We start from the raw sequence: 15,619 nt of genomic DNA on the forward strand, positions 1-15,619 counted from the left end.
TGCTCCAGGGTGTCCTGCAAGGCCATGTGTGGTCTCCCTTCATGAAAGTCAGCAGCCTTCCTTCAGCCATGCAGCAACCACTGGTGTAGAACCAGGCCAGGCAAAAGCATCTGCAAGACAGGCATTAAGTGAATGCACAAGGGAGGAGAGTCCATTTTTGTTTGTATAAGTGGATGTTTTTTGGATAAAGATGTTATGGAAAGATTGGAGGCCCAAGTGTGTGCAGTCAATGACTCCCTGCGTCATTGGGAGCCCCGCTATAGTGAGGACACTATATGAATGTGTTTTTTTTCCCCTTTATCTTTGAAATGCCTTGGCCGTGAGATTGTGCTCCATATTGCTTCTGGTGTCAGCACTATGAAAGACGCAAAGTCTTTAAAAGGGTGCGCAGCCCCCTTTCAGTCATTTCCAGCATGGGTCACATGCGTGCTGGACGCATCAGGAGTAGTCGTGACATCAAAGTCATTTCGGCTGTATTTGGTGCACATCTTTGGAATTTGGACTATGCTGGTCTAGTAAGCACCTGTGAAGGTGAAGTATTCATATGCATGAGGGGTGCCCCCACTAGCACTATTTGAAGGGGCAGGCGGCCAACTTGCAAACTTGCTGTGGCAAAGTGGCAAAGTTTGTGGAAATACTGTGGCTTGTTTCTGGAGGTCTTATGATGAGTTGATGCATCCATTCATGGAGGGCAGATCACCTGTACACACTGAGTCTGCAAAAGGTATGCGGCCTGTGGTTGCAGTGCCTCTGGGTCTACAACATGGCCAACAAATGGAGCCGAGGCTGCCAGAGGTGGGGGGAGCAGGGGGGGGGGGGGTGGCGTTGAAAAGAGAAAGGAGGAGTAAGGCTCTCCACAGAAGGCACCAGTTACTGAGGATTTACAGGGAACACTTCTACCTCCACCTCATCCAGCTGCAATACCTGAGGCAACTCAGATTCAACAAAGAGTGGTCACAAAACTGTGTCACCTTCTTCAACAGGACCTGCAACCTTACACCAGGGCGAGGACAGTGCTGCCAGTAATGGCCACAGTCATGTTAAACTTCAATGAGACAGAGATCATTCCAGATGGGAGTGGGCATCATGCTGGATATCTCCCAGTATACTGTCCATTGCTACATCCACGAGATGCTAGAGGCCCTGTATGTGAAGCGAGGTAACTTTATCGTATTCTCTCCAAGCAGAGACAAACAGAATGAGTGACCATATGGGATGTCTCAAAACGCTTTATAGGCCATTAACTACTTTTAGAAGCGTAGTTACTATTGTAATGTAGGAAACGCGAGGGCCAATCTACACACAGCAAGCTCTACACAAACAGCAATGGGAAAATGACCAGCTAATCTGTTTTAGTGATGTTGGTTGAGGGATAAATATTGACACAGACATCAAGTAAAGTTGGGCTGAACTGCAGCACAGCATGAAAGTTAAAACATAGAGGGAGAAAAGTTTATTCATGCAGGTAAAAGTAGAGGGGCAAGAGGACTTCAATCTTCACTGGAAATTAGGATGGAACAGCTGTGAGGATGACAGAAGCTACAATTTTCCACTTTACCACAGACAAACTGCACAGTTATAGGATGGCATACTTTTCTTTGGCATCCTTATTTTGGGAAAGTAGAAAGCTGGGGATAAGGAACGCTTATTCCGCTTATCAACTTTATCAAGTTGCCAATGGTCATTTGTTTTGTTTATCAGAAGTGTGTCTGATAAGCGCAGAAATCTATTGTTATACTCGAGTCACCACAACAAACTGAGAAACACACGCAACATAAATTCAGTTAAGAGACATTGAACACGTTGGCAACAACCACAATTTAGTAACTAAGTATATTTAGAGGTATTTCTGGAATTTAACCAACTAAAACGACACAGATCACCAACACAGGACATGGTAAGTTTGTCCAGCTGAGATCACCCTACTTGCTAGATGATAGGGTTTTCTGGAGCAGAATAGGATATCTCTTAGCTTCCATTGATGTAAGCCATCAATTGTTCAGTTATAAGCAAGTTACTTCATGTCCTAATGTGATTATCTAGTACGTAATGTAACAGTAGTTAATGAATAATACTCAGGAACACTGTGGATATGACTGACTCAGTTGTTGATTTATAAAGATCACCAGGGACGAACGCTCCCATCACAGTTTGGCCACTTTGGAGCCAACTCAACCGCAAAAGAAACCCAACTTATTGTATTGAAGATGGGAAGAGCAAGAGATATATCAATACTAAAGTTACTGCTCATGTACAATTCAAATGTAATCAAATTCAAATTGCATGGAAGAGTAAGGAGGATTTCATTTTTGTACAACTAGATCCACAGATATCAAAGTTTTACACTATTACACTGCATGCTACACAATGATGAAACAGGCTTGAGAGGGACTGAGTGGCCGACTCCTGTTACTATGTAAGGCATTCAGGGTGCGGATAAACTTTGCTGCAGCAGGGACTTCTTTGGCCTCCTTATCTCGAGAGACAATGGGTAAGCGCCTGGAGGTGGTCAGTGGTTTGTGAAGCAGCGCCTGGAGTGGCTATAAAGGCCAATTCCAGAGTGACAGGCTCTTCCACAGGTGCTGCAGAGAAATTTGTTTGTCAGGGCTGTTACACAGTTGGCTCTCCCCTTGCGCCTCTGTCTTTTTTCCTGCCAACTACTAAGTCTCTTCGACTCGCCACACTTTAGCCCCGTCTTTATGGCTGCCCGCCAGCTCTGGCAAACGCTGGCAACTGACTCCCATGACTTGTGATCAATGTCACAGGATTTCATGTCGCGTTTGCAGACGTCTTTAAAGCGGAGACATGGACGGCCGGTGGGTCTGATACCAGTGGCGAGCTCGCTGTACAATGTGTCTTTGGGGATCCTGCCATCTTCCATGCGGCTCACATGGCCAAGCCATCTCAAGCGCCGCTGACTCAGTACTGTGTATAAGCTGGGGATGTTGGCCGCCTCGAGGACTTCTGTGTTGGAGATACGGTCCTGCCACCTGACGCCAAGTATTCTCCGGAGGCAGCGAAGATGGAATGAATTGAGATGTCGCTCTTGGCTGACATACGTTGTCCAGGCCTCGCTGCCATAGAGCAAGGTACTGAGGACACAGGCCTGATACACTCGGACTTTTGGGTTCCGTGTCAGTGCGCCATTTTCCCACACTCTCTTGGCCAGTCTGGACATAGCAGTGGAAGCCTTTCCCATGCGCTTGTTGATTTCTGCATCTAGAGACAGGTTACTGGTGATAGTTGAGCCTCGGTAGGTGAACTCTTGAACCACTTCCAGAGTGTGGTTGCCAATATTGATGGATGGAGCATTTCTAACGTCCTGCCCCATGATGTAGCTGATGTAGCGAAATAGCACACAATTGAAACAATGGGGCAATATCCATAACAAATGGTGTTGATCTAGCTAGGGAGGAGGCTGAAAGAGACGCTCGATAATTAGCATGTCTAGTCATTGCAGAGCAAGAATTAATAAAGTGAACAGAATGTTGGAGCTATATTGTTAATTTGCTCGAGTACAAGACAAGAGGTCAACTAGGAATGTAGGACCTGCATATAGGCTCCAAGATGTATCACATTTGTTTGTCATATATTTTTCCAAAGTTCCCCTATTATAACCTGTTATAAAGTTGCATATCTTCCAACTCAGTGAGAAGCCAGCTAGCATTAATGAAATAACTTTATCTGCAATAGTATCTTTCCTTCAAGTGCCCCCGTGAGTGTGTCAATACTTGTGATGAGTTCCCCAATATGTAAAAGGTTCAGAAACTACTACATTAAAATAGCTGCCCTACCTTGTGAACATTAGCTTATCAGAGAGAATATCTGCAAATTACAGACAGAGAAGCTCCGAGTGCCAAGGCAAACACCACCGTATAGTGAATTTCTCCCAGTGTTACTTTTGCACAAATGCTTCCTTCCCTTTGTTATTTCATGGATGGGGGAAAAAAAACCTCTACATTTCCCTTGTGAAGTTCACCGACTGCAGCCAAAATGTTCGCGGATCGAGAGTTTCACTCTGCTCGAGGTACGAATTTGGGCATATGACTGGAAAAATTGAGAAAATTTGCAGAAAAATAAAAGAATGTTTCTTGAAAAAGGAAGCAGTGGCATTGCAGTGGGGGACAATGTCGATTCAAAGTCCATCGATAATAAAGTCATGTTTAAATACTCAGAGACCTTTTCCAAATATAGTTAAACCTATATTAAACAGGGAGGAAAGACTAGTCTGATTGCATTGTGTAACATCATAAACACCACTAATGCAAAGCAAAGAGAATGATTGAAAATAACTAAATCTTGAAAATGCTGGAAATACACAATAGATCATGCTGCACTAGCAGAGAGAAAAGACAGAGATGTTTTGAATGGATCACTTCAGAAAAGAAAGACTTGAGTTTCTATAGCTTCTCACAACATCAGGATGTCTCCAAGTGCTTCTCAGATAATGAAGTACTTTTGAAGTATAGTCACTGTTGTAAAGTAGGAAGCATGGCAGCCAATTTTCACACAGTAAACTCCCATAAACAGTAATGGGATAATTACCAAAGTGATGTTTAGTTTAGTTTAGAGATACAGCACTGAAACAGGCCCTTCAGCCCACCGAGTCTGTGCCGACCATCAACCACCCATTTATACTAATCCTACACTAATCCGATATTCCTACCACATCCCCACCTGTCCCTCTATTTCCCTACCACCTACCTATACTATGGGCAATTTATAATGACCAATTTACCTACCAACCTGCAAGTCTTTTGGCTTGTGGGAGGAAACCGGAGCACCCATTGAAAACCCATGCAGACACAGGGAGAACTTGCAAACTCCACACAGACAGTGCCCAAAATTGAACCCGGGTCGCTGGAGCTGTGAGGCTGCGGTGCTAACCACTGCGCCACTGTGCCGCCCCAGTGTTGATTGAGGGATAAATATTGGTCAGGACACTGGTGAGAACTCCCCAGCTTTTCTTCCATATAGTGCCTTGAGAACTTTTACATCCATCTGCAAGGGCAGACAGGATCTTGGTTTAACATCTCATCCAAAGATAGCACCTCAAACAGTATTACACTGGACTGTCAGTCTAGATTTTTTTTTTGCGCTCAATCTCTGGAATGGGCTTTGAACTTCCAACCTTCTGCCTCAGAGGCAAGTGTGCTAGCAATTGAACCACAGCTAACACTAAAGGCAAACATTTTAATTGTTTTTAAAAACATTCTCTTTACAAGAGATATGCTGGTGATGTGGGGCAGGCCTGTTGATGTCTGGGAGAGGTGAAGAAGGTTGGTACTTGGGTGCAGACCCTTCCTCAAGCACAGTGCTGTTGGGAGGAGTGTATGATATTGATGCTAGCCTGTTAATTCTCTTTACAGGACTGTCCCCCCTATGTTTTGTTCACCGTTTACATTTTTTTTAAATTTAAGACCTACCAGAGTATCTGTGCCTTTTTAATTCAAATTCTCCCAACTGCCTGACTATTACCTTGAGTAGGCCTCTCACCATCTGAATTCACTTGCACATACTTTTTTTTTCTCCTTTAACATATTTGATGCTTCTTCCTGTTGCCCAACTGAGATGATCCGATATCATTTAACAATTTCCTGTATTTTTTCAATGGAAAATGTTCAACAATTCTACTCACTTAATCTCTGTCCTTTTTTAAAAAAATTTTCTCCACTTAATTGCATTACAATTTTTGCCTAAAATTTCAGCCTTTGGTTCTGTGGAGCTCTGTCCTTGACATTTTTTCTCAACCTTGCTGCTTGCTTACGAAGCTTCCTGTTTAAGTTCCATCTTAAATCTCTTTCTTTTAGGGTGCAATCACAATGGGGGCCAAGTTCTGCTCCTGGTGCACTCCACGAGCAGAAATCATGGAGTTTGCATTGCTCTCAGCCTTCAGTCATGGAATCAATCATATCGAATCATAGAGTGCTAAAGGTGGCCAAATCGATCCATTGTGTCTGTCTTTGCTCTGGAACAAAGGCTACCCACCCAATTCGTCCCATTCTCCAAATTCTTGCAAACAGCCAGAAAAATGAATGAGAAATTGCAGGGTAGGAGTCTAAAATTTTTATTCCAATGTCATTACACCTGTGACCACAGCAATTCCTTCCTCATCGATGAACAATTTTTCAACTCGATGTCAAAGCAATTCCTACTTTTGTGAACCCTCGTAGAACATTGTAGCAGAATAGTATTCCTGCTAAATATATTTCCTCGATAACAGCATCTCTGTTTTTAAACCATCCGAGATATTTTCTTACCTGCTAAAGATGCCATGTTCACAATAACTCCTCCTTTTCCACCATGCTCTTTGCTCATGTATTCCAGCGCTATGTATGTTCCTCTTATCACTGAGGTCTGACATTTAGAAAATACAATTTATTTTTAAATCAGTTAAAAACTCAGTAACCTGCTGATAAAGTGCAAATCTGGGTTAGGTATTCAGCGATGAGATGGATTCCCATGTCAACCTTGTAACATATACTGTTTGTTTCCCAGCAGTGAACACATATTGTCTGCTGGGAACATATATTGGAAACTTGGGTGTTTTGTTGTGTATGATATTTCTCAAGCTGGGATGAGATACTTAAGACTAGAGAAGCTCCTTAGAGCAGAGAAGGTTAAAGGGATATTTAATAGGTGTTCAAAATTATAAGAGGTCTTGATAATAAGGAGCAACAGTTTCCATTGGCAGGTGGGTCAGTAATCAAAGGATACAGATTGAAGAAAATTTGCAAAAAAAAGTCAGCAGCTGGGGAGATTTTTTTTTAAAACCCAGCTCTATTTCGATAACTCTTCCAAAAAGCCAGCACAGCCATGAGAGCTGAAAGAATCTTACAGCTTAGAAGGAGGCCTCTGATTCATCATTTTGAATAGTTCAAAAATTGTAGGCAAAATGCATCTGAATTTCCTATGTGCAGTGAGAGATCAGAAAGTTAACTCCTTATACTTAATTGTAGATTGGTATTGATTTGAAAGAGTTATAAGATTAAGATTAGAGATACAGCACTGAAACAGGCCCTTCGGCCCACCGAGTCTGTGCCGAACATCAACCACCCATTTATACTAATCCTACACTAATCCCATATTCCTACCAAACATCCCCACCTGTCCCTATATTTCCCTACCACCTACCTATACTTGTGACAATTTATAATGGCCAATTTACCTATCAACCTACAAGTCTTTTGGCTTGTGGGAGGAAACCGGAGCACCCGGAGAAAACCCACGCAGACACAGGGAGAACTTGCAAACTCCACACAGACAGTACCCGGAATTGAACACGGGTTCCTGGAGCTGTGAGGCTGCGGTGCTAACCACTGCGCCACTGTGCCGCCCATTCTAGATCTTAACTGGGATTTTGGCCCATACTATTCAGCTTACTTTGTGTCCCTAATTAGTTTAATCACACTCTTTAATTTTGGTGATGCTTTTCTAAGGTGGCTTGTAAGTGAGCCTTTGGATCATTTCTCCATTATCTGTGATCATAACCCGATTACAATTCTTAGAGGTGCAGAACTATTACTGTTGAGCGTCAATGCAAAATTGACAGCACTATTTTATACTCAGACTCCTATCTGACAACAGGTCACAGCAAGTGTGAGACGCTCCATTCTCACTTTGGGCGACCCTTCCCCAAATGGCTTAAGTTTCACACTGTGTAGTTCCCACCTCCAGTCAAACCAGGTTTAAAACATGCTAGTTGGAACTCCTTGGGAGTGGGCTTCGGAAATTCAAACAGAGTCTTTTTACTGCTTTGACAAAGCAGGGACTACCAACCCAAGTGCACTCTCAAAATATTAAAATGTTACTGTCTGAGATTGCAGCTCTTTGGCAGCAAGCATGAGTAGGTACGGCCCTTTCTTGGTCACCAGAATTGAGTACACAAAAAGGCAATCTAAGAGGGGATCATGCCCAGCCAACAGATCAGGGATCTACCAGCTATATAACAGGAATCCTAACAGCAGTAGATCTGGACAGAAGCGTGTGATGAAATATAACCACAGCCTAAAGTATTTTTCTTCAAACAAATGTGATAGCATGAAAAAAAAATCAATGAAGCACCAGTTTTCAACTGAGAATGACTGACTTTAATTCCAACCTTTACAGCTAGCGTATTGATGTGTGTATTCTATGTTAATTAAAGCACTCTGAATTATTGATCACATAGCACAGAGTGTAGCCAACATTAATTTAGTGAGCCTGTGTCGAGAAACCTGTTTTGAAATTCAGCATCACACTGAATTATTTTATAACAGGGCTGAATTTTCTCCAGATTATAGATAAGAGATGTCTTCATTGAAATTGGTCCCTGCTGCTCCCCTCACACCTCCCAAAAATGAAAAGATACGAGATGAAAAATGCAATTCCCTGCCATTTCTAAGCCAATAATGATTAATTTTGAAGTGGGATCTGTCTTTGTGAGTAAGGAGGGCTTTCAGATTTATGAACAAGGCAGGATATTAACTGAGAACTCGAGATTTTTTTTCTTACCAAATTAATGTTGATTGTTTGCTCCCAGTTGTTTTCATTATTTATGCCGGCATTGTTACACACTATATCCAAACTTCCAAAGAGATCAATTGTCTTCCTAAAAGCACCTAAACAACAAGGCAGAATCATTGATTAGTACAACACAGAAGGAGGCCATTTGGCCCATCGAGTCTGTGCCAGCTCTTTCAAAGAGCAATCCATTTAGTCCCACTCTCCTGCTTTTTCCCCATATCCCTGCAATTTATTTCCTTCAAATATTTAGCTTCTGAACATTATTACTTAATTTGTTTCTACCAGCCTGTAAGACAGTGCATTCCAAATCTTAACTATTTGCTGCAGAAAACAGATTTTCTTCACAACGTCTCTGGTTATTTTGCCAATCATCTTAAATCTGTGCTCGCTCTTTATGGAACCTTCAGCCAATGGAAGCAGTTTCTCCTTATTCATTTGAGCTAAACCCTTCATGATTTTAAAACACCTCCATTGAATTTCCTCTTAGCTTTTTCTGGAGGAGTTTGCTGGAAAAGTCTTTTTCGTATTTTTGACAGTGTTCACTTTTCACAAATGACAGGTTAATGTGAATTTCACTGCTCATTATAAAAAAAAAATTATAGGAGAATTTGTCCATTCTCCCTCATGTCCTGGCTCCACCTATAGAATGATTTAAAGGTTACCAAGCCTTTGGTCACCTGAAAAAACATCTCCTGCTTTGGCTTGGTCTGAATTTGTGTCCAATTTATGCTCCTGTGACATTTTACTATGTTAAAGGTGTGATATAAATGCTTAGTTAATGTTTAGTTTAATCTCACACATTGCTCTCTTGTGCATTTTTTAATATTTTAGGTCTTTATCTAATTCTCTAAAGAATGTTTTCATCATCTTGGATTCAGTAGCCCCTCACAGTTATGCATTCTAGTGACTTGCTACACAGTCACTGCACACTTGCTTTTTAAAAAAGGAATTCATTGCATCAGGAACCTTGGGACTTTAAATAAAAGCAAAATACTGCAGATGCTGGAAATCTGAAACATAAACAAGAAATGCTGGGAATACTCAATAGGTCTGGCAGCATCTGTGGAGAGAGAAGTAGAGTTAATGTTTCAGGTCAGTGACCCTTCATCAGAAGGTTATGAATGAAGAAGGGTCACTGACCTGAAACGTTAACTCTGCTTCTCTCTCCACAGAAGCTGCCAGTCCTGCTGAGTATTTCCAGCAATTTTTTGTTTTTATTTGGGACTTGAAATCCTGAAACGACTGTGGTTTTACGAGCAGCTTAACACATTGGCACTCAATTTTAAATGGGTTAACATCATCAGAGGGAATCACTTGATTTGAAGATGTTATGTATCCAGGAGATAATGTCACTGCAAATTCTGGCTGATATAAATACAAATATCTAAGCTCTGTGTGTGTGTGTGTATTTGACATTTATCAAAGGACATGTTGAACAGTGCAATCAGCAAGAAACCTGCACAGTTGCAAATCCAACACACGCTACTACAGATCATATTACAATTAGCATATCTTTTTAAAGAGGACAAACTCTTGTCCTGAGCCACTTACATTTCAACTGTTCCTCTGATCCCACGTCGCATGCGATGAATAAGCTGCGAGCAGCATCAAATTCCCCATCCAATGCTTTCTTGCAGTCTTCGCCAGCACTTCCATTTAAATCCACAAGAGCCACCTTGGTATGAAGGGTATGTAAGAGAGGACAGGAGGGAGAGGGTGGGGGAAAGGCAGGAGGGAGAGGGGTTGAAGAGGAAAGTGGGGCGAAGAGGGGAAAGACAGGAGGTGGGGGGAGGGAGGGGGAGTAAAATAAAATTAAACAATGCAAAACAAAGCGATTCAGCAGTTGAACTTGCTCCGAGTAGTGTCGGGTTCAGGTTTGTACCTTTGCGCCGTGTCTCAGCAGAGCTTCAGTGAAGGATCTGCCGATTCCCTGTGCTGCCCCTGTCACCAGCGCCACTTTGCCACTGAGATCCATCGGGGACTGTGAGGTGCTCCGATCCTCCAGCCTGAGCTTTATCCAAGAGGCAGGGAGGGAGTGGACTGGCCGCTGGGAGACTTCCCTGCTCTCGGTGCAAACTGTGAACTTCAGCAAGTGGTTTCCCACCGTCACGTCAATGTTTGCATCACGTGCAGTCACAGGGCTTGCAAAGGGTAACGATGATTAGTGACAGAGGGTAACCGGCCACTTCTATGAACACATTGCAAATCCCCTCCCTACCCTCCTTAGGAGCATCTGGATCCGCTCCCCATCTCTGTGCCAGTCGCTAATGGGTTTGATGTTGTGGAGACCCTGGTTTCCTCTCTGCCATGCAGCAACTATGCAATCAGAGTGAGCATGTCCAAAACTTGAGTGAAACCAGCGGACTGTTAAAGGGACACAAATTGAAGAAACGAACTGGCTCTATCATTGCTCGAGATGTGCCTACTCCAGACACCCAGCCGATGTAAATAAAAGCCCCTTACGGGACCTCATGACTTCACATAGCTTTACAACCAACTTTCTGAAGTGTTGTGATGTAGGGAAACACAGCAGCCAATCCGCACACAGCAAGCTCCTGCAAACAGAATTATGATAATGACTGGATAATCTGTTTTAACGATGTTGGTCAAGGGGTCAGTATTGTCCAGAGTTCCTGCTCCTCTTCAGAAAGTTGCATGGGATCTTTCTATTCTCTGAGAAGGCAGACAGAGCCTCAGTTTGACATATCATCCAAAAGCAGCACCTCCAACAGTACAGCACTCCCTCAGTACTGCACTGGAGTATCAGCCTGGATGAAGATGCTGGAAGGGCGTTTGAGTCCACAACTTTCTGATTTAGAGAGAAGCAAGCTACCAATGAACCACAGCTGACACATAGGAAGCACAGACATTTCAGCCACTCAACAATTCTGACAGTAACTGCATCTTCCAAGCCTCTTACAATGTCAAAATTCCTGTCAGTCCCTCACCTTTAATAAAATCATCGAATGGTTACAGCATAGAAGGAGGCCATTCGGCCCATTGTGCCTGTGCCAGCTCTCAGTAACAGCAACTCAACTAGTCCCACTCCCTTGCCTTTTTTCCGTAGTCCTGCAAATTTTTCTCCTCAGACAATTAACCTTATTTAATATGCGTGGCCCTGGTATGACAATTCAGTTACAAACTAGAACCAGAATTCCTCCCTACTAACATACTGTGGGAGTACATACGAACATACAAATTATGAGCAGGAGTAGACCACTCAGCCCTTCAAGCCTGCTCCGCCAGTCAACAAGTTCATGGCTGAACTGATTGCTCCACATTTCCACCTACCCCTGATAACCTTCCACTCCCTTGTTTATCAAGAATCTATCTACCTCTGCCTTAAATATATTCAAAGACTCTGCTTCCACTGTCATTTGAAGAAAAGAATTCCAAAGACTCATGACCCTCTCAGAGAAAACATTTCTCCTCATCTCTGTCTTAAATGGGCGACCCCTTATTTTTAAACAATGTCTCCTCGTTTTAGATTCTCCCACAAGGGGAAACATCCTTTCCACATCTACCCTGTCAAGATGCCTCAGGATCTTACATGGTTCAATCAAGTCGCCTCTTACTCTTCTAAATTCCGTGGATACAAGCCCAGCCTGTCCAATCTTTCCTCGTAAGACATCCTGCCCATTCCAGGTATTAGTCAAGTAAACCTTCTCTGTACTGCCTCCAATGCATTTACATCCTTCCTTAAATAAGGAGACCAGTACTGTACACAGTACTCCAGATATGGTCTCACCAATGCCCTGTATAGCTGAAGCATAACCTCCCTACTTTTGGATTCAATTCCCCTCATGATAAGTGATAACATTCTACTAGCTTTCCTAATTACGTGCTGTACCTGCATACTAACCTTTTGCAATTCATGCACGAGGCCACCCAGATCACTCTGCATCTCAGAGCTCTGCAATTTCTCACCATATTTTAACCACATGGACTGCAGCAGTTCAAGAAGAAAACCCACCCACTGCCATCTCAAGGACAACTAGAAATGGGCAATAAATGCTAGTGTCGCCCATATCCCAAGAATGATAATAATAATTAAAAAAGAAAGAAAATCCTGGAAATACATCTATCATCTTTGAAAAGAGAAGACAGGTTAACCTTTTGGGTGTACACAGGTTCGTGGGAACTTTGTTAACCTTTTGGGTGTAAACATGTTTGTGCGAACTTTATTAACCTTTTGGGTGTAAACCCTGCAAATAAACTCAGCCGAAAAAACAAGTAACTCCTCAAGCATTAATAATTGGCCTTTTCTCTCTTCACGTGCTGGAAAACTTGCTGTGCGTTATTATCTTAGGCGCAATTTTAAATCACTCATACAGTCATCCATTGAGAGTAAAATCCAAATGCCACACATACTGCACATTCCCTGTCCTTTTTTTTTATTCATTCATGGGATGTGGGCATCGCTGGCTATGCCAGCATTTATTGCCCATCCCTAATTGCCCTTGATAAGGTGGTGGTGAGCTGCCTTCTTGAACCACTGCAGTCCACGAGAGGTAGGTACACCCACAGTGCTGTTAGGAAGGGAGTTCCAGGATTTTGACCCGGCGACAGTGAAGGAACTGCGATATAGTTCCAAGTCAGGATGGTGTGTGACTTGGACGGGAACTTGCAGATGGTGATATTCCCATACATCTGCTGCTCTTGTCCTTCTAAGTGGTAGAGGTCGCGGGTTTGGAAGGTACTGTCTAAGGAGCCTTGGTGCGTTGCTGCAGTGCATCTTGTAGATGGTACACACTGCTGCCACTGTGCGTCGGTGGTGGAGGGAGTGAATGTTTGTGGATGGGGTGCCAATCAAGCGGGCTGCTTTTTTCTGGATGGTGTCGAGCTTCTTGAGTGTTGTTGGAGCTGCACCCATCCAGGCAAGTGGAGAGTATTCATTCACACTCCTGAATTCTGCCTTGTAGATGGTGGACAGACTTTGGGGAGTCAGGAGGTGAATTACTCGCCTCAGGATTCCAAGCCTCTGACCTGCTCTTGTAGCCATGGTATTTGTATGGCTACTCCAGTTTAGTTCCTGGTCAATGGTAGCCCCTAGGATGTTGATAGTGGGGGATTCAGAGATGATAATGCCATTGAATGTAAAGGGGAGATGGTTAGATTCTCTCTTGTTGGATATGGTCATTGCCTGGCACTTGTGTGGCGCAAATGTTACTTGCCACTTATCAGCCCAAGCCTGGATAATGTCCAGGTCTTGCTGCATTTCTACAAGGACTGCTTCAGTATTTGAGGAGTCGCGAATGGTGCTGAACATTGTGCAATCATCAGCAAACATCCCCACTTCTGACCTTATGATTGAAGGAAGGTCATTGATGAAGCAGCTGAAGATTGTTGGGCCTAGGACATTGGGCCTGAGGAACTCCTGCAGTGATGTCCTGAGCTGAGATGATTGACCTCCAACAACCACAGCCATCTTCCTTTGCGCTAGGTATGACTCCAACCAGCAGAGAGTTTTCCCCCGATTCCCATTGACTCCAGTTTTGCTAGGGCTCCTTGATGCCATACTCAGTCAAATGCTGCCTTGATGCCAAGGGCAGTCACTCTCACATCACCTTTTGAGCTCAGCTCTTTTGTCCATGTTTGAACCAAGGCTGTAATGAGGTCAGGAGCTGAGTGGCCCTGGCGGAACCCAAACTGAGCGTCACTGAGCAGGTTATTGCTAAGCAAGTGCTGCTTGATGGCACTGTTGATGACACCTTCCATCACTTTACTGATGACTGAGAGTCGGCTGATGGGGCGATAATTGGCCGGGTTAGACTTGTCCTGCTTTTTGTGTACAGGACATACCTGGGCAATTTTCCACATTGCTGGGTAAATGCCAGTGTTGTAACTGTACTAGAACAGCTTGGCTAGGGTGCGGCAAGTTCTGGAGCACAGGTCTTCAGTACTATTGCTGGAATATTTCCAGATAGATGCCAGTGTTGTAGCTGTACTGGAACAGCTTGGCTCGGGGTGCGGCAAGTTCTGGAGCACAAGTCATCAGTACTCTTTCCGGAATTTTGTCAGGACCCATAGCCTTTGCAGTATCCAGTGCCTTCGGTCGTTTCTTGATATCACGCGGAGTGAATCGAATTGGCTGAAGTCTAGCATCTGTAATGCTGGGGACTTCAGGAGGGGATCAAGATGGATCATCAACTCGGCACTTCTGGCTGAAGATTGTTGCAAATGCTTCAGCCTCATCTTTTGCACTGATGTGCTGTGCCCCCCCATCATTGAGGATGGGGATATTTGTGGAGCCACCTCCTCCAGTTAGTTGTTTTATTGTCCACCACCATTCACAGCTGAATGTGACAGGACTGCAGAGCTTAGATCTGATCCGTTCGTTATGGGATCGCTTAGCTCTGTCTATCGCATGCTGCTTACGCAGTTTGGCATGCACATAGTCCTGGATTGTAGCTTCACCAGGTTGACACCTCATTTTGAGGTATGCCTGGTGCTGCTCCTGGCATGCTCTCCTGCACTCTTCATTGAACCAGGGTTGATCTCCTGGTTTGATGGTAATGGTAGAGTGGGGGATATGCTGGGCCATGAGGTTACAGCTTGTGGTTGAGTACAATTCTGCTGCTGCTGATGGCCCACAGCGCCTCATAGATGCCCAGTTTTGCGTTGCTAGATCTGTTCGAAATCTATCCCATTCAGCACGATGATAGTGCCACACAACATGATAGACGGTATCCTCAATGTGAAGGCGGGACTTCGTCTCCACACGGACTGTGCGCTGGTCATTCCTACCAATACTGTCATGGACAGATGCATCTGCGGCAGGCAGATTGGTAAGGGCAAGGTCGAGTATGTTCTTCCCTCGTGTTGGTTCCCCCACCAGCTGCCGCAGACCCAGTCTAGCAGCCATGTCCTTTAGGACTCGGCCAGGTGGGTCAGTAGTGGTGCTACCGAGCCACTCTTTGTGATGGACATTGAAGTCCCCCACCCAGAGTACATTTTCTGCCCTTGCCACCCTCAGTGCTTCCTCCAAGTGGTGTTCAACATGGAGGAGTGCTGAGTCATCAGCTGAGGGAGGGCGGTAGGTGGTAATCAGTAGGAGGTTACCTTCCCCATGTTTGACCTGATGCCATGAGACTTCATGGTATCCGGAGTCGAT

General features: G+C 44.0%; 1 protein-coding gene across 2 annotated transcripts in view; it reads right to left on the minus strand.

The window, feature by feature from the left end:
* LOC137368948 (15-hydroxyprostaglandin dehydrogenase [NAD(+)]-like) overlaps positions 1 to 10,932 on the minus strand; it is a 77,672-nt gene extending 66,740 nt beyond the window's left edge. Inside the window, exons 1-4 of one of the 2 annotated variants that reach the window (XM_068029313.1) lie at positions 10,388 to 10,932; positions 10,057 to 10,180; positions 8,494 to 8,600; positions 6,261 to 6,357 (exon numbers count right to left, since the gene is read on the minus strand). In XM_068029313.1, coding sequence (XP_067885414.1) covers positions 6,261 to 6,357; positions 8,494 to 8,600; positions 10,057 to 10,180; positions 10,388 to 10,480 — 421 coding nt within the window. In that variant the 5' untranslated portion in view covers positions 10,481 to 10,932. The remainder of the gene's footprint in view (positions 1 to 6,260; positions 6,358 to 8,493; positions 8,601 to 10,056; positions 10,181 to 10,387) is intronic. The other variant, XM_068029312.1, reaches the window with a different exon arrangement.
* Between the last annotated feature and the right edge of the window lie 4,687 nt (positions 10,933 to 15,619).

The sequence above is a fragment of the Heterodontus francisci genome, chromosome 4 (assembly GCF_036365525.1).
Source record: "Heterodontus francisci isolate sHetFra1 chromosome 4, sHetFra1.hap1, whole genome shotgun sequence".
Lineage (NCBI taxonomy): Eukaryota > Metazoa > Chordata > Chondrichthyes > Heterodontiformes > Heterodontidae > Heterodontus > Heterodontus francisci.